Source organism: Sylvia atricapilla, chromosome 1, assembly GCF_009819655.1.
Source record: "Sylvia atricapilla isolate bSylAtr1 chromosome 1, bSylAtr1.pri, whole genome shotgun sequence".
Lineage (NCBI taxonomy): Eukaryota > Metazoa > Chordata > Aves > Passeriformes > Sylviidae > Sylvia > Sylvia atricapilla.
The window spans coordinates 14341091-14364657 of NC_089140.1; the positions used below are offsets into that span (position 1 = coordinate 14341091).

Below are 23567 nucleotides of genomic sequence, written 5' to 3' on the forward strand. Positions count from 1 at the left end.
AGTTTAAGCAGACGCAAACTCCTGGAAGTAAGTAGTAATCACCGAATGTATGTAGTGTCATTTCATATATTTCAAGACCTTGTGTTTTATTACTGAACTTTGGAAAAGATGTGATCGTTGTAGAAAGAGCAGTTGTGGGTACAATATAACAACTTGCACATAGCTTTAAACTAGATACTCCTTTGCCTGTATTTTCTAGGACTTTTTGCAAGAAGGAGAGCCAACATCTGCCCGGTGTGATGACTTGGCAGCCCTGAAGAGTAAAGGCTGCCCTATGGAGGATATAGAAAATCCCAGAGGCAGCAAACAGGTGCTCGAAAATAGAGAAGTAACAAATCGTAAGAAAGGTGCTGCAGAGAAGCTGAGACCAGAAGCCATTACACAAATCCAGCCACAGAAATTATCACTGCATCTAAGAGTTGGTAAGGACAGTTTCGTTCCAGTTTTGGGATGATTCTTCTGTCACCACCACGTCTGTGCATTTTTTGATTTGAGTGCATAACCATTTTGTTACAGAAATGACTATTTTTCAGATAATGTGAATGATAGCAGAGCCACTCATTTCAGCTCCAGGTGTTTAGGTATGCCAGATACTGTTTGATTTTTAAGAAAGATTAGATACTATCACTTGTTCTATTTTCTCAATAGAACTGAGGAGAAAATTGATACAACATGGATTGTTAGATATATCAGGAAGGTAAAATTGTTTTGTTGTCAGTATTTTGTAGCTGATTTTCTACAGTGTGCCTGTAGGATGAAAGTAGAGGAGTCAGCAAGAACTTTGAAGTTATGAGAGCATTTACTTTTGCTTTAAGTACTGCTGTTGACTGAAGTGTGCGTGTCTGAACAAAGTGGTTTTGTAGTTATGCAGCACAATTTTTGGATTGCTATGTGAAATACCTTCCAGAGGCTAAAGATGTGGACACAGAACCACAGTAATGAAAAAACAAAGTAGTTATGTACCATTTCTAGCCCCTAAAGAGAACTTTATCTCATTCAAATGAGGGGCCAGGGAGGAGCAGGGTTAGTGGCTCACTTGAGCACAATGGAGATCGTCCTCTAGGAGAGTTCTCAGGTGCTGTAGAACCATTGAAGAGCTGCCTTGTATTTTCCTGGAAGAAGAGGTTGTACTTGGGGTCAGCTGCTTGTGGTAGTTGCAGTAATAATTGGAAGGTAGGAAGAGAGGAGAGTAATGAAGTTTTGGTATGCAGTTTTTTAATGCAGTTTTGGTATGGCTCCTGTTTATTTCTAATGTGAACTTTTTTGTTTTAAACCAAATTATTGTTTCCTGTGTTGACACAGAAGTTCTTCATCAGAGCATTGCAGGGACCTGGGCAACCAGAATCTAATTATCCAAAAGATATTTGTAAGCACTTGCATTTGTGTAAGTTCTCTGAAAGGCTGTGTACTTTCAGAGGGGGATACTTGGCTTTCTGTACAGGCTTTTTGAAATACTAGCTGAGGAAAATTTAAACAGATTTTTGCGGTATTTTTTGTATTATGGCATTTTTCCCCTTTGTTTTGTTGCTTGGGTTTTTTGGGTGGTTTTTTGTTTTGTTTTGTTTTGGTTTGGTTTTTTTGTTTGTGTTTTTTTTTTTTTTTTTTTTGTTGTTGTTGTTGTTTTTTGTAAAAACTATGTTATACAGCTATGTGATCCATATTCTATTCAACTTGACCATTTAAAGTTTTTCTCACTTTACTAATTTTGCTGATATTACAAATGTTTCCTAATTATTAGGCAAACTTATATAGCAGCAATACTACCATTTAAGCTCAATGACAGAGGGAAGTGGGAAATCCTGTTGATTCAATTCTTTATTTCATGTAAAATAGGCAAAAGAATATGGTTCCAGTTTCTGGGAAAGGGGATGTGTGGTATGTGTGTGTAATCCTTCTGCACTGCCTTTCAGCATTAGAGTAAGACTACATTCTGCTGTTGGTAAAATGCAGGGTGTGGTCTTACAATCACAACAAATACTAACTTGTTATTTCTGGGCTCTGAGCTTGGTAGATGCAAAGTAGCTTACAGTATTCCATCCAGAACTAATTTTTCTTTTATAAGACTATTAAAACAATGTGGATTTTTAACTTTTGAGAATTATTGAAATCATCTTGGATGAAAATAGGTGTTGAAATTTGTGCTATTAAGTCTTACAGGAACCTTGTTAGAATGATTGCAAGTATGAAGATTTGAAATTGCAGCAACTACAAGAAGCTTGGGTTTTGGCATGCTAATTTTTGTGGGGGGAGATAAAGAACCTCAGAAATATGAAGTTGAACATTTGAAAGAAACACTTGTTGACATTTTTCCATCATAACTTGATTTCATTTCAGTCAACAGGAGAAAAAATAACTTACCTGTAATTCAAAACCTTCGTAAGGACTTACAAGCCTTTCCTTAGAAAGGCATTTTTCTTGCCAGTGCAATTATGGAATTTGTAATGGTTTCTGTTTGTTGTTTTATCTCTGAAACAGGGGAACCCCAGACATTTTCATTGAAGTTCAAGAGAGCTGAAGACTACCCCATTGACCTTTATTATCTTATGGACCTCTCCTATTCTATGAAAGATGATTTAGAGAACGTGAAAAGTCTTGGAACAGCTCTGATGTTAGAGATGGAAAAAATAACTTCAGACTTTCGGATTGGTAAGAAAGATTTGCCTGTTCTAAAAAAAACACAAATTAAGCCCTCCAAGTTTCCTTCCTGATGTTTTTCGCATGATTGTATATAAGAGTATCTTTTTTTCAGTTTGGCAGTAGTATGGCAGATGTTCTAATAAATAGGTCCTGTTGAACAGCATAGAAGTATTTAGCATGGGTGGAGAAGGTGGGACATAAACAGTTTTAAGAGCTATTTTTTACTATTATCAGTTCAGCTATAATGCATTTGAATTCTGTTGTGAGGTAATAGAAATGAGACTTCCACTCTTCAACTAACACAGATTTCATTGTTCTTGTCCTAGGCTTTGGGTCTTTTGTGGAGAAAACTGTGATGCCTTATATAAGTACAACACCAGCCAAACTCAGAAATCCCTGCACAGGGGACCAGAACTGTACAAGTCCATTCAGCTATAAAAATGTGCTCAGCCTTACTAGTGAAGGAAACAAATTCAATGAACTTGTAGGTAAACAGCACATTTCTGGGAACTTAGATTCTCCTGAAGGTGGATTTGATGCAATAATGCAGGTTGCAGTTTGTGGGGTAAGTGGTTTTTGTTTTGTTTTCTTTCTTTTACTGTTCTATTAGATGAAATTGTTTGAATGCAGCCTTTGTGTTTCATGGTGGCTGGCATTTGAATATGTAACCTCCTGCAAGCAAGACAGGGTAGGTGAGGAGGAATTCAGTGAGTGAATGAAACTGGGAAATGTGAAAGTGCTGAGTAGAGGTCCTGATCATAGCACGTAGAGAGAAAGCTTTTGAAGTTTGCTGTAGAGGAAGAGTCAGGTTCTGCTTAAAAGTGTATGAGATCCTGAGTAAGCAATTTTTCTCACATTATTTTAAAGATCTGTAAGCTTCTTGTGGTTGTGGTTGCAGAAATTTGGTGTATTGTGACTTCTACTGTTTTCTGAGAAAGTAGATAGAAAACAGGTTTTTTACTTATTTTTGAAGGCCTAAAGATTGTGTCTGTCATTTTGACAGACGTTTCTATGCACCTGTACAAAATGGACTCCCAAAAAAGCAATACCCAAGTTTATTGCTTTGTTACCGTATTATTTTTGCTGTTGAACAATGGATTTGAGACTTTCTGAAATGATCTGGAGCCTTAATTTAAAAGTACAGTGTTTATCATAAGCCTTCTAGAGTTTTTTTTGGTGGTAACTGTCAGTATATGACACTTTCACATGGTCTTCTTTTGTTAAATTAGCTATGGCTTCAGGTCCATGGAAAATTTTAAAGAAATAGGAAAGGCCAGTTTACATAATCAGGCCCTGCAGTTGTGAGCCATGATGCTCATGGGCCAGTCCTCTGGCAAGCACTGTGCTGGGTGCAAATCTGCACTAGGCTGCCAAAGCCTGATGATTCTTCAGAGTCTAACGCTGGGCAGGTCTGTACTGCAGCAGTGCTGCACACCAGTGTCCTGGGGCTGCTTGGTCATGGGAGTGGAACTGGCACTGAAGAGCCTCATTTCTAAACCCTGTCACTCTCAGATACCCCAGTGAGAACTGAATAGGGTCTGTCTCGAAAAGAATCTTTTTGCCTTTGATGAAAAACCTGTGGCAGATGTTTTGGAGCAGACATTTAATGAAACACAAGTGTTTCCAAGGTTTGCATGAATTAATGTTTTCCAGGGTGACACTTTTGCAATGTGGCTTCTCCTAAGTCCGTCTCCTTTTCCATGCACTTCTCTCTCAGCTGTTGGTCCTCAATGCCTTAAAATAAATTGGTATGAAATACCAAAAATCTGTTTGTGTTTTTCCCAAGGAGCAAATTGGCTGGAGGAATGTTACAAGACTATTAGTGTTTTCCACGGATGCTGGATTCCACTTTGCAGGAGATGGTAAACTTGGTGGGATTGTTCTGCCAAATGATGGGAAATGTCATCTGGAAAATAATGTGTACACAATGAGCCACTATTACGTAAGTCTTTATATCATCTTTTAGGGAAATGAATATTTTATGAAGCTTTACCTCAAAAGAATTCATTGGGTCATCTGGTATAGTTTCAGATCTCTATGTCTTAGAACATTTATCTCTTTACATAAAGTGACTTCAGCTAAACAAAAGCAAAAGTGCAAGAATTAATCCAGTCTTAATTGGAAAATATCAAGAAATGGCAACTTTCATGCTGTGATTATGTGTTTCTGGATTGTAACCTTTCTGACTAATAATCCTGTATGCCACACTGAGTCACAGAATATTCTGAGTAGAAAGCGATGCACAAGGGTCATAGAGTTCAACTCCGAAGTGATGGGCTTGTATGTCCACTGGAAAACTGTGGTGACTTGTTTCCTTATTTTATCATTTCACCAGTCTTCATTTTCAGAATAGGTTAATAGTGAAAAATATTGTAAAATATCTGCTTGAATAGTTTTTTGAGACTGAAATCTTACGATGCAAAGTTTATGGTAAGAGTATGGTTATAATTGCCTTTGTGTTTTACTGGAAGGGAGATCAGACAAAAAATGCAAAGAGAAACATTTACCAACTGAGGTAACCACAATAAGCTTTACCAAGTTTGTGTGTTCATATATTCCTAACTTTGAGCGAAAATTGTACAATAAAAACCTGAAATTAATTCAGTTTTATTTCATCATTTCTTTCTGAAACAGGGCAAAAAGTAGTGGATTTGAGGGACTGAAGATAATTTTTCGAGAACATTGAGATTAAGGATTTAACCTTTTATATGACATAGAATTTGATAATGTCCATGTGACGAAGTTCCTATCTTCATGAGGCATATATGAAATCTTACCAATGTCTGTTTTCAGAGGTTGTTTTGCTTCAGAGCTGTGACATGAACTGGGTAGTTAGGAATTGTATGTATGTTTCTAAAGATGATTTGTATTTATGATGTCGGAGTCTTTTTGATTATTTTCTAGCAACATGTCTCAAATTTGAATTTAATTTTATGCTTGATTTTTTTTAGGATTATCCCTCTATTGCTCATCTGGTACAGAAACTTAGTGAGAACAATATTCAGACAATCTTTGCTGTTACTGAAGAGTTTCAGGCAGTCTATAAGGTAAAGAAATTACTCTGAAGTAATTAACATTGACTTAATTGAAATTAAAGTAGTTGTGGAAGTAAGTGATCATGGAAGTAATATTTTGCTACCCACATACTTTATTATTAAGCTTTTTTTTTTTTTATTTCTTCAAATCAAAATTTACTCTGTGTGTAATTTCCAGTGAGAAAGTGCCCCTTCTCCTTGCTGCTGTTTATAGATATGAGTGAGTGGAGAACACATTTGCAGTTCTAATTTTTGTGAACATTTTTACAGCAAAATAGCTGAAGGGGGTGTGGACACTAAATCAGGGGACACACTGGTGAAAGAACATATTTTGTCTCTTGTGCTCTATTTATATACACCATGTTTAAAATTAACTAAACTGCTGGATGTGATTGTGCAATAGGAAATGACTGTGAAGGGCATGCATATTTTTCCTTCTTTTAACCTGTTTTTTTGGTTTTGGGGTTCTTTTTCAAACTGTGTTCAAATGGTTTTTTTTTTCCTTTTTTGTTGGAAAATGATGCCTGCCTATTTTTAATGAATTCCAAGTGTGGTTGAAGAGAGATTGTAGTCAACTAGTACAAGAGGAGGGCTTAGTATTCTGTTGCCAAATGCAGAGTTAGAATGCAAAAGAGAAGAAAAGACTGGGTGTTCATTTATGCTAGTAGGGCTGTGTATAACCTCAAAAATTATGTTCATTACTGGCAACACAGCTTTGTTTCCTGAAGTACTTCACTAGTTAATCCACTAACATATTATATTACCATTTATACTGTGAATTATACTTTGTTTGGTAGTAAAACTGTACTTTCCCTTCTGGTTTTCTCAATATTGAAAGGAACTGAAAAATCTGATACCAAAATCAGCAGTGGGAACGTTGTCTTCAAATTCCAGCAATGTGATTCAGCTGATCATTGATGCATACAATGTAAGTTCAGATTTTATGTATTAATTTTTCTTGCTCCTAAGTTTTTCAAGCAGAGACCCCAAGGTAGATTAGTTAGTATTCTACATTATAAATATACACCATTGCTGTAAAACCGTACTAAACATTCAGACTCTATGGCAGTAAGAGGTTAGATGAATAAAGATATGCTCTTAAAGCCATTTAAAATGACACACAGAGAAAACTTACCATCCACGTTTTCCCTTTCAAAAGATAAAATTCACAACTGAAATCCACACTGTTTCTTCAGCTTCTTCACTTTCAGCTTCTTTCCAAGTGTTAGCAAAAAAGGCCATTTTACTGGCCCCACAATATTTTCTTCACTGCTGCATTGTGTGTAAATGAGCCTCACTTCTCCTTTGGAGTACATGGCATAAACGAGTGTCTCCAATCTGTGGAAACCTCTCCAGACCTTGTAACAAGTTCAGACATGAGAAGGGGTCACCACAGCGTGACTTTGGGCAGCCCTGGGCTTGTGTTTCTCAGCACATTGGAGCTTAAATAATTCCAGTGTGCCTGTGGGGTTGGTGCTCAGAGTGGGCATAGTTGCATAATGTCTGTTCTTCAACAAAACACTTCTGCAACTCAGTTTGAAGTTAGGTAATAAATGTTGTTTCAGTCCCTTTCTTCAGAGGTTATCCTGGAAAATACTAAGCTGCCAAAAGGAGTGACAATCAGTTACAAATCTTTCTGCAAGAATGGAGTGAATGACACTCAAGAGGATGGAAGGAAGTGTTCTAACATTTCAATTGGAGATGAGGTAACTCAGAGTATATGTGCTACTGCTCAAATATAAAATGCACTTAGTGTCCAACACAGCATTTCCTTTTAATAGTCCAGACAGAACTCCTTGTAGTAACATGACATTCCATTTTTTTTTTTTTTGCAGGTTAGATTCGAGATTAATATAACAGCTAATGAATGTCCGAAGAAAGAACAAAATGAAACAATTAAAATTAAACCACTGGGATTCACTGAAGAAGTGGAAATTAATCTCCAGTTCATCTGTGAGTGTCAGTGTCAAAGTGAAGGAGAACCCAATAGTCCAGCCTGCCATGCAGGAAATGGAACATTTGAATGTGGTGCGTGCAGGTAAATAAACAGCCATTTTCTTTAATTTTGCAAAAAAACGAAGATCTTTGTTTCCTTAATTAGGGTTTGCTTGGGTTGACTAATTTTTTTCAGTGAAAAAACAAGAATTGCTCTTATAGGCCTGTTTCTTTTAGGGTACTTTGAAATGCTGCCCTATCTCTGCAAATAATCCCTTTGCTTAAATATAGATCATTAGATCAGCATTGTTGTATGACTCAGAATTCAAATTTGGCCTTGAGTCAGTACTTTAAAGGATATAGATCAGATTTTGGTGTTCTTTTTGAATAAAGAGAACAGATTTTCTCACTTATGTGTAGAAAAACTTCTTACACTCTGTGTCATTGTCACTGGTGTCCACTTGGTTTCACATGGCAAGAACTGGCCTGTGGGTAAGCACAGCCTTTTGTTTCTGTAAATGCAGCAGTTTCCCAGTGATCTGTTGTCTCTGATGACAGTGGTGACACTGGGAACAAGAGCAATCTCCATTTGCTCGTCAATATCTTACCCTTGATAATGAGAAGTGCTGATCTCTGAAGATCTCAGTTTGGCAGCTCTGAAGATCATCTACACTCCTGCTTAATTACTGTTCATAGGAAACCTTTTCATTGACAGATGACAGCAGCTACAGGAACAGTTGCTGTCACTTAAGAAATAATTATTGTTCTGTCACATGAGAGAGGGATTAACAATGATTATGTGACAGTTTAGTTAGAGGGAGTGACACATAGCCTCTCACCTGGAATATCAGATAAGATAATCAGCATAAAAGCAACTTAGTCCAGTTTGCTCCAGTGCCTTCCAGAACTCGTACATAGGTGTCAGCTGGAAATCTCATTTGAAGTTTAAGTTGGAACATCCCTTGAGAGTGTAGTCGCTTTTACTCCTGTTCTTTGTACTAATCTTGTGGCCTTTTTTTGTGTGACTTTCAATTTAAGTTACATTTTCAGTCATGTTTTTACCTTGCAGATGTAATGAAGGACGTATTGGAAGACTGTGTGAATGTAGCACAGATGAAGTAAATAGTGAGGATATGGATGCTTACTGCAGGAGGGAGAACAGCACAGAAATCTGCAGTAACAATGGAGAATGCATTTGTGGACAATGTGTGTGCAAGAAGAGGGAAAACACCAATGAGGTGTATTCTGGCAAATACTGTGAATGTGACAACTTCAACTGTGATCGATCAAATGGTTTAATCTGTGGAGGTGAGAGGTGCTTCAGCAGTTTACAAGTCTGTCTTCTCTACCCAGCAGAATAGGGATACTTAGCTAAAAGATCAAAGCCACTTGATAACAGAGATGAGGATACTCACAGATTTAGAGATTGTAAACACTTGTCTGTTAATAAAACAGCTGTCCAAACGTGTAGTCTGTTAATGCACATTTCACCTTCCTTGAATCACAGCTCTGAGAAGCATGTAAAGTGAACTTGACTTCTGCTGTTTATTGCAGAAATACCCTCAGGTGTTACAGTAAAGAAGGCTGAGACAACTGTCCTGAGATTGTAATGTACTAGCTCAGTGTAACCACTGTGTCAATAGAAAGAGAGAATGCCCTCAGCTTACTTGTAATAGTGAGTGCTTGACTTTGGTGCTTTACAGGATAGCAGTGAACTGCTTGACACTGTTCTGAAAGATAAGTGAAGACTAGAATGTGCAAGATCCAGAAAAGCACCTTAAGCACTTGAAGCAAGACTTTGATGATAGTTAATTCCTGAAATCAAAAGTAATTTTAAAAAAATTCAGCAGCCAATGTCTTAATTATTTTGCTGCTTTACATGTGAAAGTATCCAGTAGGAGTATAACTACTACCTCAGTGTTGTCTATGATACAGAAATAAACCAGAAAAGCCACTAAACCCTGAGCAATGAGAATACCTCATTTGTCTGATTTGGTCAGAATCCATTGTTGTTCCACAAAGGATGGCAGCAGTGGTGGTGATGTTCCAGTATACATGGTGACAGGAAAGTGTTGACTGAAACACTTCATTCTCATTGGAGAAGGAGGAGTGTGGCCAAAGATCTTTCCTTGTCATCCAGATCAGTGTAAAGGCATCTTGTTTCTTGTGCAGAGAGTGTAAGGAGCATGAAGTTGGGTTGTGTATGTGAGGTCAGAAGTAGAGCAGCTGAACATTGGTGTCCATGTGGAGCCTGTTTCATTTTTCTGTGTTTTAAATACTCAGTTAGTGCACTTCTCATCTTTTTAAATCTTGCTTTGTACATTTGTATAATGATAGATATGAAGACAGAAGTGGTCAATTTATCTGACATGATTGGGAACTGAAGCAGTGCTATAATGTTCTCCACCCAGGGGATATGGTCATCACATTATACTGTTCTTGGTCTGATATTCCTGAGTCTTGTTATTTTGTTTATAAAAGGAAATCCAGATGTATAGGAGAATGGGAAAAAGGGACAAATGCCTGCAAGTAGTCTTTCAAGGAGCTAAAATTTATTCTGTACCTCTTAATTCATTAGTCTTCATTATCTCTCCACCATGGTTTCTTTTTCTTCTATCTACCCTGTGGTGATAAACATTTACTTCTCACTGTCACAGATTTTTTTATATTAGACTTGATTTCATTGCAATACCTTTTCACTGCACAGGAAACGGGATCTGCAAGTGCAGAGTGTGTGAGTGTTTCCCCAACTTCACTGGCAGCGCCTGTGATTGTTCCTTGGACACCACTCCCTGTATGGCTTCTAACGGGCAGATCTGCAATGGAAGAGGAACCTGTGAATGTGGCACCTGTAACTGTACAGATCCCAAATTCCAGGGCCCCACGTGTGAAATGTGTCAGACGTGCCTCGGTGTCTGTGCAGAACACAAGTACGTACCCAGAAAACCAAGTCCCAGCTTCTGTGCATTTTGGGTTTGTGATATGTGAATGGAATTTTAAAACAAAGCTTTTGATACTTAAAACTTCAGCTAAGCTTTTGGCTTAAAAGAAATATTATTGAAATTACTAACTTGACAGTCAAAAACTAAGCTGAACCTGTGTGGGCCAGTGAAATTTGCATCCTTCCCCTTGGAAATCCAGGGTTTTAGAAACCTAGCATTTTCTGCATGAAAACTTTGAAATAAGTTTAGGATTAGTGGCTGAGCAGATTTCTGTGCAAGTCACTTTATGCTGAGAAAAAACCTTGGTCTTTTTAGTGTAAAAATCCTGTTCAAAGTGCTTTTTTCAATGAATTATTCAGTGATACCCCACTGTAAAACTTGTCACTGAGTTTGTTCTTTTTAACTTGTGTGTGTTCCACTGTGAATGCCATGTTCTTACAGTGCCTTCTCTGAGAGTATTCATTTCCCAGGCAGAAGTGTTGAAAAAGTTATGGGTTTTTTCTGTCCTGGAAGCCTGTGGGTCATTCAGGGAAAGAGGAATTTATGAAAAGGGCATTTGTTAATCTCAAGGTATATAAATGTTCTGACTGGAGCAAAGCCATGTCTTGCTTTATTTTTTTCCTAACCTTTATGGCAAAAGATTTGGTTTTCTTGGCCTTTTTTCCCTGTGTATTCTCCTTAACCTTTCTTTAGATTAAATGCTAGCAATCTTTCATGAACACATCCAAAAGCACTGCTGCTGTTTTGTTCTTGCCCAGGGACTGTGTTCAGTGCAGAGCCTTCGATAAGGGAGAGAAGAAGGAGACGTGTTCCCAGGAGTGTATGCACTTCAACATGACGCGCGTGGAGAGCCGCGACAAGCTGCCGCAGCCCGGCCAGCCAGACCCCCTGTCTCACTGCAAGGAGAAGGATGTTGATGACTGCTGGTTCTACTTCACTTACTCTGTCAACTCAAATGGTGAAGCCAATGTCCACGTGGTGGAGACTCCAGGTAGGAACACAACGTTGCCTCTTCCTCCTTTGTTGTTAATTTGTGCAGTTGTTTGGTGCTGCGGAGTACCTCTGGTTGGTTTGGGTGAGTTAAATGTGTTCAGAAGCAGGTCCCTGTTCCCCAAGTGATAGTTGTGCATGTCTGAGTGGCTTTAGAAAAACAGAAGTCTCCATAGATCTAGATTTTTCAAACCCTTGGGCTGATAGAAACAGATTGTTTTTTAAAAACAAAAGGTAAATCAGATATGTATGTTTGTTGAAGAATTTCCTGTAGGAACTTGATCTACTCTCAGGCTTATTTTGACTCTCTTGTAGCAAGTCCTATTTAGATAAATTTTGATAAGTTTTTTTTTACTAGGCTTCTGCTATAGAGTATAAACAATGGTGTCTGTGGGGTTTTGTTAACTTTTTTGTTTTCCTTTTCTTAATAATTTTGTATCAGTCTACATGAAATTGTGTACTATGCTTGAATTATTTTATGCTGAGAACCTTTGCTTTTACTTGATTGTGGTACCTTCAGTAACAGAGCCCAAAATCATTTTGTTTATTTAATCCTTAAGAGATCAATCTTGTGATAGAAAAAGAGTGAGAACAATTCTATAGCTCCATCAGTAATTTACCATTTATTTACCAAGAACATTGTTAGTTTGAATCACTAGATATTACATCTAACAATGCAAAACTTATGGTTCTGGACATTAGCAGTTTGTGTCTCTTGATTTTTAAAAGCCTGATAGAAAATGCACACCTTAAAGATTTAGTGCTGTATTATATACTTGAGGAATTTTCAGAATTGATCATTTTGATGGTCATGACATAACACAGTCCAGTGGCTAGTGGCTCTTAGAAATAAATACTGCTTCAATTCAGAATGTTTTAAATTCTCTGCAAAAGTAGTCCACAATATAGAGGAGGAGCTTGAGCTCTTTCTCCTAGGACAAGCCATATGTACTCTACACTTTTGGGATCTGACCTTTTCTTTGTGTGTAAACTTCTGCTGCCTTAGCTCAGAGGTGAATCAAGCCCGTCATGCACAAAGAGGCACCTTAATTTGTGCCATACAGGTGCTGAAGGAGCAAGCTCTGGCCAGTAGAGCTGTGTTCTGTGGAGCAGACACTTGTTCCTTACTGGCTCCCAAGGAATTCCTGTTGTGTCCCTTCCCACTTCCCTCACTCTTGGAGAGGCAGCTATAAAGATAGATAGTCTGCAGTGTGAGAGAACCTGTGTTCTGTCCATTGTTGTTCTATTGCACAGGAACTTGGATTAATTTCCTTCGGACTCCTTCAGTCTGTGCACTGAGCTCTATACAATCCTTTCTTCAGTTTGTGATTATTGGGAATTTTATATTTATAGTGGAGCTGGATTTTAATTTGGAGGATTATTATTTCTGTGTCAGCCATTTGAAATCACCTTGCATGTCATCACAGGCTACAGCTTCCTTGTGAGGGGAAGAGGAGGGGCAGACACTGATCTCTGTTGTGACAAGTGACAGCACCCAATTGAATGGCCTGAAGTTGTGTCAGGGGAGGTTTAGGTTGAATATTAGGAGAAGGTTCTGCACCCTTTGGGGTGGTTGGGCACTGGAACAGGCTCATCAGGGAGGTGGTCACAGCACCAAACCTGACAGAGTTCAAGAAGTGTTTGGACAATGCTCTCAGGCATATGTTGTGACTCTTGGGGCTGCCATGCGCAGGGACAAGAGTTGGACTCAATGATCATTGTGGGTCCCTTCCAACTCAGGATATTCTGTTTCTGTATGTGGGGCCTGTTCTGCTGGTCAGCATTTGTGCTCCAGCTGCCACAGTTTTGACTTGGAGCTCTTGCATGTTTAAATACAATTGCCAGTTACTTTACTCTTAATACTGTGAATAAATAGCTTAGACAGTTAGCAGTGTATAAACATTATCATCAGAACAGGTTGTTCTGTTGCTAAGATCAAACATGAATTAGAAGGATAAAAATAAGCCAGAATGTTACAGGATGTACATATTCCAAAAATTCTATTATTTGAAAGAAATGTAGTATTGGCCTCTCTGATATTCAAAATACTGAGTTCATCAAAATCAAAGGTTAACAGCTTCTGGATATGCATTACCTTTACCATTTTGTAAAATCATGTTTCTCTTGCTTTGTTCCCCAGAGTGCCCCAGTGGTCCTGACATCATTCCCATTGTAGCTGGTGTGGTTGCTGGAATTGTTCTTATTGGACTTGCATTACTATTGATTTGGAAACTACTAATGATCATTCATGACAGAAGAGAATTTGCTAAATTTGAAAAGGAGAAGATGAATGCCAAGTGGGATACGGTGAGTCAAGAAGCTTTTCTGTGTATAAAAGCTGCAGGAGTGGAGGAAAGATAGAAGATTTTTGTTCATGTGCTTTGAAGTGTTTCAGATCATAACCAGTCCTCTTAGAGGGGTATTTCTTGAGGCAGAAAAGAGATTAGTGGGGTTTAAGTAACATTTCAGAGAGGAAATGTGATGGTGACAGAACAGTTCAGCTTTGCAGTTCTACCAGGCTTTACAACATTTGATTAAAATGTTTATTACAAAGATTAATCACTTCTTTAGAAAGCAAAGAAGAAAATTTTGCTCTTATTGAGGAAATCTTGTAAGTACTCACACAGGTTTAGTTGGGAGACTTCCATAAAGTCACAAAATTGTGGCTGGTGCTAGTTTGTTGAAATCTTCCCAGCTCTTTGTCAACAGAGAAATGTGCAAGAAAAACAAGCCTATGGTCTGTGTAGGCTTTCAGAGACTACGGAGTTGCTGCCAGTCAAGAACCCCTTCACTACAGTTCTGTAGAAATCAACGCCCCATGTGCTTGATAAGAATTTTTTTTTAATTGTCCTAGGAAGCCTTTTGGTTTTATTTAAGAGAACTGATTAATCTCATACTGGGGAAAAGAATTACTAACACTTTACTTTATATATAGCATGATTTTCTTTCAGTGATAGTTGAGAATGTTGTTTAGTTTTTTCCTGTTGAATTACTCGACATTGACCATTTCTTTTACTTCAGCAAGAAAATCCAATATACAAGAGCCCTATTAACAATTTCAAGAATCCAAACTATGGACGTAAAGCTGGTCTCTAAGTCTCAGTTTGTATCTCCTTTCATTTTCTTTCCTTTTTTTCCGCTTTGCATGTCACTTCAAACTCGCTGTGTGTCTCAGTCAGTTAATCACAGTTTGAGTCTTGCTCAGTGTATCTACTGCTGCTTTGATTGTGGGGTTTTCAGAAATGCAGCTTGAAAATTTTTAACTGGTTTTGACAGAGAGATTGCTTACTTACTAATACTGCCAGGACTGGCTTAAACTATTCTACAAGTGATTTTTAAATTTTTTTTGTAGATGTGTGGATACATAATAGAACAGCTCCTAGGATTGAAGAATATTTTTGGATTGTAGAGAGACACACAGGGGATGCTTTGTCTTCTATTTCTTCAAATCAGCAGTCAGTTTGCTTAAAATCAATATTTTTACTAAGCTAGATTAGATACTCCTAAAATATCCCAGCCTATAAATATCACTGTTTTTATTAGAATATCTCTGTGAACATGCAGAGTAGCATTACTTTATTTTTGTAAACTGCCTTGGCTTATTAACCTAGTATAGACTTAGTCTGTAATTAAGGTATGAAATGCATATACTCTACTAATTTTAAAATCAAATATGCACCTTATTTTTTCATCCTTATTTCTACTGAAACTGGCAGTATCACAGTCCTTGTAACCTAGACAGCTTTAGAGTGTCCATAGAAACAAAACATTAATAAGAGGAAATATTATTGTCCCTTCTAGATGCATTTTTCACTCAATTGCTTGCTCCTTCTAAACTCAGTCTGAGCACCTCATTTGATTGGAATTCAGTTGATTGAACTCATTAGTTGAGTTCAGTTCTCTTCACACCCAACACACCAGAAGTAACAGCAGTGTCCAGGAGAGGAAGTCAGTGAAGCAGAAGTGATGAGGAGATCCCTTCTGCAGACTCTCAGATTGCCCTTCCATGGGTGCTCGAGGTGTTCTCTGTCCCTGGGACTCCCAGCTGCTGGGGAAGGAGTGAAAGGGAGGCTGAGGTGGGGAATGGATGCCACAAGAGCACTGAGAGAAGGTAGTGAGGAGGTGAGACAAGAGGGAGAGGAATTAAGAAGTTGGGAAGGCAGCACATCTATTAAACATCCATGGGGTTTTTTTCAGAATCCAGTGGAAGGATCTGTATCTGTAATTTTATACTGTCTTGTCTCCCTTTTTCAGTGTTCAGCATTCAAAAGATTTTGTAAAGAAAAACTAAGGGGAGGAAGCAGAAACTGAGAGTATTTAAGCTCTTGCTCTCACTTGACAACAGTTCCAAATACTTTATGTAGCATTCTGAGCCCTTCATGATGAAATATACTTTCTTTTTCTCTTTGCAATCATTTCACTTTCCAGTGTGTCCAAAATGGATTGTAAAAAATGTTCCTTTTGCCTCCTCCATCAGCCACATTCACCTCCTTTTCATTTTTCTTCCCAGAGCCAATTATTCTGGGGAGGAAATTCGGCTTTTGGTCCTTTCTAACACTTCACATACTCCATCTGATTAAGTCTCTGTTACCTGTTCCTCTGCCATTCACTTAATTGTGTACTTTCTGTTGCATGCAGGACAAGCACCTAACAAACCATACGGTGTGTAACTTCCATTCTGTGCTCTTGTTCTCTACCCTGTGACTCTTCAGGATGTCTTGTCCTTGGTGCTGCCATTTCTCCTCAAAATGTATTTCCTGAAAAAAGCTTTCCTCTGGTGTAAATGGAAGGATTGCCTTCTGCCTTTTTGGTTTGCTCAGATGTGAAGGTTAAAAGTGTGAAAGGGCGTGATTTGGGGTTTTTTAAACATGACTTTATAATTTTTAGTATTCATAGAAATAAATACTAGAAGCCTGGGGAGAGAGGGAGGTGGGTTTATTCTTAAGGACCACTGGAAAGGGAGAGGTCAGAGTAGGTGAGCCATGAGGTGTTAAACAAGGTACTGCTTTTCCCTATGGATAAGATTTTCTGATGGCTTTAGATTATTGCCATAGCCTCTCATTTAGATTAAGAGTTTCCTTGTAATGTCAAGGCAGGAAAGTTGTCTGAAAACCCCATTATATTGAAATTACACCACAGTGGATTCCCTCCAGGTGTGTGCATACACAAATTAACTTCATGCAGTTTGTGTGACCTTTCCCCTCTCCCACAGCCGTCGTCTGCACACAGGCTGGGGCTCTGTGGTGAGGGAACTGCAGCACCATGGAGTTTGTCATGGACCAGGTACTCAGATATTTCCCTGGTGCTGGTCCGTGGTGGTACCGATGATGCCGAGGCATCCTGGTGGTCCATGCTCAAGACAGCTGGGTCAAACAGAGTTCTGTTTGCCCAGCTTCTACCCCATTCAGCCAATCATGCTTGTAACAAGTCTAGGGATTAATTTCTTCTGGACTGAAAAGTTGCATCACAAATTTAAAACACAAAGGTGCTATTTGCAGTGAATGCCATTACCACTCCTGCATGGGGATAGCTTGTGCATTGCTAAGCGTCTTCAAACAGACTCCAAATTCAGTCATCTTGAATTTCACAAGTGATAAACACATTTATATTAGACACTAAGTCTGTAGTAATTTGGTTAGCTTTATTAGCAGCTACTGGTTAAAAAACCCCACAAACAATTCAAAGCGCTCAAAACTGCAGAGACTTGTTCTGTCCTGACTTGGATTTTATGCCTGGAACTTAACTTCCTGCTGAGTGATGAACGTGCTCTGGGTGTGGGAGCAGAGACGCCGTGTGTGCAATCCCTTTCCTATCAATTCCTGTATTCAGTGAACGCTGGGCTGTGGCTCCAAGGATGGATGGAGATGGGCTTGGCGGTGCCCTCTGGCGGCCAGCCGGGGCTGACCACAGCCGAGCTGGGTCCATCCATGGGGCTGGGTCCATCCATGGGGCTGGGTCCGTCCCGGGGGCTGGGTCCATCCATGGGGCTGGGTCCATCCATGGGGCTGGGTCCGTCCCGGGGGCTGGGTCCGTCCCGGGGGCTGGGTCCATCCATGGGGCTGGGTCCATCCATGGGGCTGGGTCCATCCATGGGGCTGGGTCCATCCATGGAGCTGGGTCCATCCCGGGGGCTGGGTCTGTCCCTGGAGTGGCCACTGCGGGGCCGGGCTGGACACTGCCCCATATTCCTGGGAAATAGCACTGGACATAAGCATGGGCTGGAAATAGTCACAACCAGCTCTTGAACAAAGTGTGTGCATGAGTTTAAATTCTGTTTCTTACAGTGACTTAGGTATTAAACCCACTGTGGAGGTAACTTCAATGACTGTTGAAACAGTGAGCCCCTGGAGCAAAAGGAGTAAGGTTAATCAAACATCTGTGTAATAGTTTCATCTTTACACAACACCAGAGTGAACTGTTGTCCTCTGAACAGCCCGGTCTAGTTGAAAGGGAATATTGTTGCAAGAACACAGCTCTTTATTCTTGCCTAAAGGTACTTTTCAAAAGTACCTCCATCTATATTTTACTCAGTATTTCACTGAGTCTCGTATGTAGTTACTGTTTGTTAATTTTAATTTTGGTTTAAGTGTGCATGGAGTTTTCAGTTGTAGGGGCATGTGGCAAATGTGTTTTCCCTAACTCTGCATGCTCAAACCAGTGTATTCTTCTGAAGTGTCATAAAGAAAGGAAGGTATTTAAAACCATACTGTTTGTCTAAGATGGAAAGTTTGGAATCCTGTGTTTTAGTGGTGAATTTAAAAGCTGGAATGCTTCTAAATGTTTGAAAATGTTTACCCTCTGCCAGCTGTGAGGGGCCCTGAGCAAGGGGAGGGGAGCATCATGTTGGATTAGTGGATATTTATTTTAATGAAGAGCTGTCTGCAGGAGACCCTGCCAAGCCAGGCCCAAGACAGGGCGGATGAGGTGTGGCTGGAGCAGCCAGAGCTTTACCAGAAGAGAGCAGGGAAGGAACCTGCAGATCCATCAGGTGCCTGTGTTGCAGTTATAGGCAGCAGAGCCTCAGGAGCCATTTAGCTGATCAAATGTCAGGTTGGTTTAAGCTGAAGAGTTGTGAATATTGACTAAATCTCCATTATTTGTAATGGGAACTGAGACACTGACCTGACATGGGGAGACAGCTAGTCAAGGGCTTTTTCCAGGATTTTTCACCTAAATCCCATTGTGTGCTTCTGAGAAGTGCAAGTACAAGGGAAGGCAGGACAGAGTTTTCCTTATAGGGCTTATGCTACATCATGAGCATGAAAACTTTAATTCTGACTTCTCTTCAAAAAGCAGTATAGCAAAACTTTGCAATCTTACTTTGCAAATTGTATTTTAAGCCTGATTTCAGGTTCAAATGAGTTGTATGAGTAGCATCTAGCAAATTTCCAAGTTTTAGGCTCTTAGGCTTACAGACTTCCTCTGCACCATAACCTTTATTGGTTTATATTGGTATTTTTAAGAATTCTCCATTAAAACTTGTCAAAGAAATAAGCAGTGTGCATTGATTGCCGAGAACTTTGAGGCATAAAAAGATACTTCAGTATCAGATTAAATCCCTCATCCCTGGATGTTTTTCCCATTTCATTTGCATGTTACTGTTGGAAACCTTTTGCTAAAAATATTGGGGAAGGTCATAATTTTGCATTGATTAATTAGTCTGAGAACTAGCCACATCACATCATTTTCCATGATTTAAAAAACCCAACCAAATGTTACTCCTCATCCTTTCCCAGACCAGTAGGTGATAACACTTTTAATCAAGACAGCGTTTGCCTGGGAACTGACAGAGGGGAAAAGGGACTTCTGCTCGTACTCTGTGTTTGTGAAGTACTGGCAGCACTGAACACCCAGCTCATCCTTCACCTCTGTCCAGGTGACATGGACTCAGATCTTGAGAAGACTGAACAGAGAACTTTGACTTCCACTCTTTGGCAATCCAGGTTCCGGCTGGACAAGTCTCTTGGATGTATGCAGGATTGGATGTGCCTCCTTGTTCTTTGCATGTTAGGGCAGCTGGCTCTGAGGAGAAATACCCTTTTCCTGTGCAAGGAACCATGGCAGCAGCTGCAGGGTCACCCTCAGCAGCAGCCACTGGTGCTGGGGTACACCAGTTACTTGTCCTGTGCTGGGCCTTGCCATCAGAAGGCAGCAAACTTCCCAGGAACCATGATGGGAAAATTTCACAGCAGATGAGGTTCTTGCTTGCCTTTGGCACATTCTGTGGTATTCCTAGCAGATTTTCCATGTTTATGGCCCTGAAAAATAGACACCTGATGTTTGTGTGTCCTTTAATTGAGTGTAGGAAAAATTGGTTTAACCTGAAATAATATAAATAGAGTCAAATATTCATAGAGTTGAATGAATATGGTTATATAGCCCATCTCCAACTGGGGGAGGAACTTTGAAGGGACAGAGATTCTTTTACTGCTGCTGAAGGCCAGATACAGCCCTGGCCAGAGCAGCACTCGAGCTGACATCTGCACTGAGCTGAATTTTCTCAGGAATCTGCTGTACATGCACAGAAGAGCTTCACGCTGGCACAAAACATTCATTTAGGCTGAGGTTCAGGCTGTGATAAGAGCTCAGAGCTGCAGCTCCAGGCCATTCTAGCAGTGATCCTTTCTCCTGTGAAGATTTATCTGTTAATTTTGAGTTCAAGCTATTCATCTGAGGTGTGCAAGGATGTCATAAATGGAGTAAGATTTACTGAAATAGAAGGAAACTTGAGGGAAAAAGGAAGCTTTAAAGTAAGCTTAATTTAGGGGGTTTTAAATCTCAGCAAGAGAGATGTAAGCAGTTGTTCTGTAGGTTTGTCTCGTATCAGTAGAAGTATTTTTTTTTATTACAGCATCTGTACCAGTACAGAAGTTTCTTTATCTGTACATTTTGCCCTTATGGGGTTGGGGAGACCTGCAGGAATAAAATGAGAATGATAACTACTGAATGTTCACTGTAAATATTGACTGTGTGTTAGCAAAATACTAGAAGTTTTTCCATTTTGTTCCTAGAATTCAATTGCAATGTAAGATAAGCTATTTAAATGTTTATTATAGCAGAATGTGGTCTGTGGTCAGTCCTGGTGTCAAGCAATGTTGTTCACAAGTCTGATCTTTATAAAATGCCCTGGGTGATGGCTCAGCCCTGAGATGACCCTGCAAGGTTCAGCTGCCTCCAAGGAACTCTGTGGTGCAAATGGAAACCGGATCCTGCTAACCCTTTGCTTTATTTATTAGCTGTGCATGCCTTTGTTCAAGTTGCTAGAAGGAAAACTAGTTTGACTTAAGCTGTTTGTGTGTACAAACAAAGCATTAATGGGTAACTTCTTATGCTAATTTTTATGCTTCTTGCAAACATGTATCTTTTTTTCATATCGTAAATGTTAATATAACTTTTTCTTCTTTTTGTAGGGTGAAAATCCTATTTACAAGAGTGCAGTGACGACTGTGGTCAATCCTAAATATGAGGGAAAATGAACACTGCTTGTATAACTTCACAACACTGTATGCAGTATAGCAACTTTTGTAGTCACAATAAGATAGATTTAGGGCAAACTGCAGTGATTTTACTAATTCATTACATATAGGTTTGTTTTCCTGTGTGAAAATGTACCATATGTAATTTTTTTATTTTTAATTTTTTTAATTTTTTTTCTTTTTTTTTCTTTTTTTTCTTTTTTTCTTTTTTTTTGTTTTTTGTTTTTTCAAATAAAAGTACTTGGTGCCGGAAGTTGGACAAAAAAAACTTGAGACTGTGTAGCCTAGTAAGCCCAGGTCACATGGTGCCTTTCTGACCTTTCCCGTTCCTGTGCTGTGAATCCAGGTCTTGTGCAGGGCGTGATGCTGCATGGCATGACTGGGAGGGAAGGGTTAAAGCAATCAGCATGAGGGCTCTGCCTAGCCATTTAGTATTAAACTTTTTAGCTTTACAGGGAAATCAGGGCTTGAGTTTGCAGATGTAATGAAACTCACGGTAGCATGGAAGCTGGTGGTTAGTTGGTCTTTGACTTGCTAGATGTGTGATTAAGTATTTGGTAAGTTGAGTAAGCTGGAAGGGAGCAGTGTAAAAGACTGAAAAGTGTGTGCATACTTTTCATTTTCAAGTTGTATGTTGTCAGGTTATAGTTAAAATTAAAGGTTTTGAGAAGAATGCTAGAAGGAAAAAATAGCTTTAAAATATGTGCCATTACTGAAGAAGTTGCTGACTGGTAACTTGCTTAGTTTTTCTTTGTAAATTCAAGCCCTGGGTGGCAGTATCATGAAGTACCTTACCAAGACATCCTCAGATCACCTAAGGGCCTTACGTGATGCTGTGTCTTTATTCTGTAATGTTTCTTTGCTTTCAAGCCTGGTGCTTTGTCACCTTCTAATCTTTCTAACGTGTTTGGTTGCGATCCATTTTGTAATATTTTTGTATCAACACAAGCTTTTTATTCCTCTTTTTTTTTTTTTTTTTGAGCAGTCTTAGCTGTAAATTTGCCTTTACCCTGTAGCTAAGATTGCATAGTTTGTCATGTGACTAGTCACACATCATTCTTGACATGTGCCATGTATATTTGCCTCTGACCATTCAAACTGCATCATAGTCATATTCTTGTTTTAAGTGCCTTTTTATTTTAACAGATGTTCACTTTTTACAGTGCTTTACTGAAGTTATTTATTAAATAAAAGTACCTTAAAATACTTGGTCTCGTTGCTTTATCTTGTAAAAATTGATAGTATTCAAAAAACCTGAGAATTGGGTCTCTGCAAGGTAATAATTGTAATAATACCAAATATGCACTGAAAGGAATTAAGTTGATCTTGGTTAACAAACACGAGCTGTTGTAAACTGCCCAGGGGTTGGACGCAGCATCCTGTTATGTGCAGGGGCTGTTGGTGTAAAACCCCCTAAGCTCATTTGCTTGTGTGCTAAAAAAGTTCTGTAGTTTAATAAATAAAGTCTTCTGATTTTTTTTAAGAGTATAATGCTGTTAGATAGATTATCAAACAGTCATCATTAAATATGAAGTATATTCATGGAATTCATATGATTCTTTGGGGCTTTTTCAGCACTTGGTACTCGGTTGTGCTGAAGCTCTGCAGGGATCTGTTGTGAACGTCCCTTTTAACACCCGTCCAAGGGCAGAAGGAGCTGGTTTCCATGCTGTGGGAATGGGGAGTGAGGGCAGGATGGGAGGTGTGTGTCAGTCTGAATCCTGTCTCTGTGAGGGAAGCAGAGATTCAGGAGCAACTCCAGTCCAGGCTGAGTGTGCCAGCCCAGCAGAGCGAGGGATGGGCACTATAGGGGTCCTGCACTTCCCACCCATGGACCTTCCTTGTGGTCAGCAGAAGGGGGCAGGGAGGAGGCTGTTGTCCCTGTTTGTGTGCCCCAGGGCTGTGTCTTGTGTGTGCGCAGATGTCCTGTGTGTGCATTGCCTGCACAGCCTTGCTGGGAATGAACACTCCAGCTCACCTCGTGGTGGACCTGGGGATGCAGAGCTGCTGCAGTCTGGCTGCTTGTGGGCTCCTGGATTTGGCAGCAGGAGCATTTTTGGATAGTTGGTGACAATGAGAGCAAACTTACGGATTGGGAGGTGTGCAGTAATTTAGCCTGGGGTGTTTAATGACAGAGTCCCAATCAGGGAACCAGAACAGCCTGAGAACCATCTAACCTGGCCACAAGATCAGATGATACAAGTGGCAGCTTCACCTGCATGTGCAGCTCATGTTGTCTGCTCCTCTTGATACTGACTTTACAGAATTCCCTCCGTAATGGATGAGATTTTATTTGGGACATCTGAGAATTTGCCTCCCTTCTTAATGCTTTGGTCACTTCCCCAAGAACATAGAGGATTTTCAATATGTGCATAAGAAAAGATGCAGACATTTGTTGTAAACACGTTCTGTATTATTTGTCCACAGCAACTGAGACAAAGCAGCTTGAACAGAAAGGATAGGTTCTGACACTTTTGGCAGTTGGTTTATCAACCTTGTAGAATGTATTAATCACAAATTTTTCATTTGGACTGTATCAAATTCTCCTTCAG

The 23567-nt window shown here is 39.5% G+C and overlaps 1 protein-coding gene across 2 annotated transcripts in view; it reads left to right on the plus strand.

The window, feature by feature from the left end:
* Positions 1–22221, plus strand: part of ITGB1 (integrin subunit beta 1) — a 43609-nt gene extending 21388 nt beyond the window's left edge. The window contains exons 4-17 of one of the 2 annotated variants that reach the window (XM_066315179.1): positions 200–422; positions 2476–2646; positions 2964–3202; positions 4424–4579; positions 5589–5684; positions 6511–6600; positions 7238–7378; positions 7508–7710; positions 8677–8915; positions 10315–10537; positions 11308–11540; positions 13680–13846; positions 14561–14641; positions 20950–21004. In XM_066315179.1, the coding sequence (XP_066171276.1) occupies positions 200–422; positions 2476–2646; positions 2964–3202; positions 4424–4579; positions 5589–5684; positions 6511–6600; positions 7238–7378; positions 7508–7710; positions 8677–8915; positions 10315–10537; positions 11308–11540; positions 13680–13846; positions 14561–14635 (2256 nt within the window). In that variant the 3' untranslated portion in view covers positions 14636–14641; positions 20950–21004. Of the gene's footprint in view, positions 1–199; positions 423–2475; positions 2647–2963; positions 3203–4423; positions 4580–5588; positions 5685–6510; positions 6601–7237; positions 7379–7507; positions 7711–8676; positions 8916–10314; positions 10538–11307; positions 11541–13679; positions 13847–14560; positions 14642–20949 lie in introns of both variants that reach the window. The other variant, XM_066315170.1, reaches the window with a different exon arrangement.
* The last annotated feature ends 1346 nt before the right edge of the window (positions 22222–23567 follow it).